Source organism: Hipposideros armiger, unplaced genomic scaffold, assembly GCF_001890085.2.
Source record: "Hipposideros armiger isolate ML-2016 unplaced genomic scaffold, ASM189008v1 scaffold_709, whole genome shotgun sequence".
Taxonomy (NCBI): Eukaryota; Metazoa; Chordata; class Mammalia; order Chiroptera; family Hipposideridae; genus Hipposideros; species Hipposideros armiger.
Window position 1 is genome coordinate 878,797 of NW_017732059.1, and position 2,735 is coordinate 881,531.

General features: G+C 49.0%; 1 protein-coding gene across 1 annotated transcript in view; it reads right to left on the reverse strand.

Annotated features, from left to right (window-relative positions):
- Positions 1-2,735, reverse strand: part of LOC109373335 (arylsulfatase H) — a 34,837-nt gene that overhangs the window by 4,549 nt on the left and 27,553 nt on the right. The window contains exon 7 of the mRNA XM_019627106.1: positions 1,526-1,608. Within this exon, the coding sequence (XP_019482651.1) occupies positions 1,526-1,608 (83 nt within the window). The remainder of the gene's footprint in view (positions 1-1,525; positions 1,609-2,735) is intronic.

A 2,735-nucleotide genomic window follows, 5' to 3' on the forward strand; every position in this document is an offset into this window, starting at 1 on the left:
ACTTTACATCCCTGGGACTGTCTTCCTAACTGCCAGTTTGTATTTCCTAATACTTTTTTCACCCTGTCCCCCAATGCCCCTCCCACCTGGCAGCCGTCGGTTAGTTCAATGTCTAGGCGAAGGACCGGCTGGCTGTCTCTGAGCACAAAGCAGGTGACAAAGCCGGTGCTTTGGGGGCAGCCCTGAGATCACGACATGCGTAGCCAAACAGGAATGCACCCCTAAGCCAAAAATGATGCTTTCCAGGTCATACAGACTCATTATGGGGGGTAAAAAAGGAGCGGGGACTCTTGCGGACAGGAACTCTTGCAAAGCACGGTGAAGTGTCATGTCCGCAAGACACCGTTTGTGGGCGCATCACTCCAACCATACAAATCACAAAGAAAGCACCAGACAGGGTCCTTCGAGGAGAAGTGAGCAAACGTTACACGGGGAACCATTCAGATACCCAGGCTCCGGGTCCAAGGGCACCCAAGGTCCTCAGCACCTGTCTTTATTAGAGGAGACACAGAACAAGCTCCCTGAACTGAACTGGCTGGCAAACATGGTGCATGTCGGCCAGCAACAGACACACGTAAACTCACCCTGACATTTTACCCATTGTTTTTTATAACAGGGACCCGTGTGACGCCACTAGAAGAAAGCCATTTGTTTACCCAGGACACCCAATCTTATCCACCACACGGTTCAGCCCCCCACGGGCGGCCCAGTGAAGATCTAGAGATTTGTCCCAAAGGTAAAACCTGCTCATGACAATTTTGTCACATTTCTCTCAGGAATATAAGAAGGCACTTTTTAGAATGATGCTTTTACACACACACACTATCTATCTATACCTATGTATCTATCATCTATACCTATCAATCATCTACCAATCATCTATGTATCATCTCCCATCTATCTATTATCTATCTATCTATCTATCTATCTATCTATCTATCTATCTATCATTTATTATTAGAGTAGAAACCCAAATTGGGGTAATCAAGTAAGCATTCTTCTAGAATAAGTGGTTCTCAACTGGAGAGGATTTGACCCCAGGCGACACGAGGCGATGTCTGCANACCCAAATTGGGGTAATCAAGTAAGCATTCTTCTAGAATAAGTGGTTCTCAACTGGAGAGGATTTGACCCCAGGCGACACGAGGCGATGTCTGCAGACATTTTTGGTTGTCACCACTTTGGTGGTGGCGATGGTAGAGGGGGGACGCTCCCGGCACCTGCTGGGTGTGGACCAGGAACACTGCTCAACACCCTACAGGGCCCAGGACGCCCCCCATCGGAGAGCCACTCAGCCCCAGACATCAGTGGTGTGACGTTAAGAGACCCCACTTTGAGATCCTACGGGCTTATTTTGATGAGGCTTTCGTGACTCCAGGCATGTTTGTCTTACATTCTTGGAAACGGTCCCCAAACACGCAGCCTTGTTTTAAATTTTTTTCACGGAGCTTCGTAAGAGATTATACCTCCCGCTAACATCTGCAAACAGCACTTGCCCATGGATGAACGCGAAAGCACAGCTCACGAGACACCACAGCAGAAGAGACGGAAACCAACGGTGTCACCTTTGTAGAGCCCGTTCCAGCCGCCCAGCTGGGCCCCGCCGGCCTGNGAAGGTGGGTGACTGTAGTGATATTCTGCAGTGAGGGATGTAGCACTTTTTCTAGGATGAGCTCGCGACTTAATTATCCTATATGTATTTCTCAAATGCGTTGGCTGATGATTGAAAATCTTCTGCACAGAATTCCACAGCGTGAATACCATCTCCTCAGCTATAAGAATAACACAGGTGACTGCAAATTTGTGCTTTTCTACCCTATCACGAGAGCGTGTGGACACAGTAGGTTACTATCTGGATGGCTGCTGCAATCACGAAAACTCTGACTTGGACACAACCTTCATCTGACTTGGCGTAGGCAAAATGCAAAACATTCTGAGGCTGAATGCCGCTTCTCCGATCTGAAATTGGCAAAGGTCATTTGGCAAGATCGGTGGTCAGGGAGGCTTCCCCAGATGTCCGCTGCTGAGGTCTTGCAGAAAAGCTGTGTTTTCCTAGTAAAATTACACTCAATCAGCTGCCTGGACCCTTCGCCTCCTTTGTTCTTCCCCCTTCTTTCCTGCGTGGAGTGACGGTGTGATGCCTGGAGGGGCAGCAGCCGTTTTGCCACCACGCGGTTAGAAGCACAAGAATGCAAGCTGGCATGCCAGCGCTGTCTGACGAGAGACTGACAAACAGCCCAGGCTCCTAATCACGGTGTTGGGCACTAAACCAGCCCTGTGCTTCCAACTTCTGGAATTCTTATCATGAAAAGATAAACCAAATTCTACTTGTTTAACCCCCTATAGTTAAGTTGGGAGGGTTTGTTTGGGGGTGGGGAGCTGTTCTCGTGTGATACTCACCGTTGAACGGGTCCCTAGCTGGGACAGAATCTAAAAAGAAGACGTCTTTGTTAGTTTTCTATTCTACGTGGGAGACGCGTCCCCTTTGATGTGAAGACGGGGTCACAGCGCGAGGGATGGATCGCACGGGAGAAAAACCCATGTCTATCCCGCACATTAAGTCCCGTCCAATCAAGTCGGGAGGCTGGAACTTGATGCGAATGTCTGTGCGTGAGCTTTCTTTACAGGTGCAAGGAAACCGGTGTCGTTTCTTAATTGACATTTGTTTCCATGAATCCCGTAGCATGAGGGTGTGACAGGGGTGATGAATAGAGAGAAGGCAGCTAGCTCTCCAT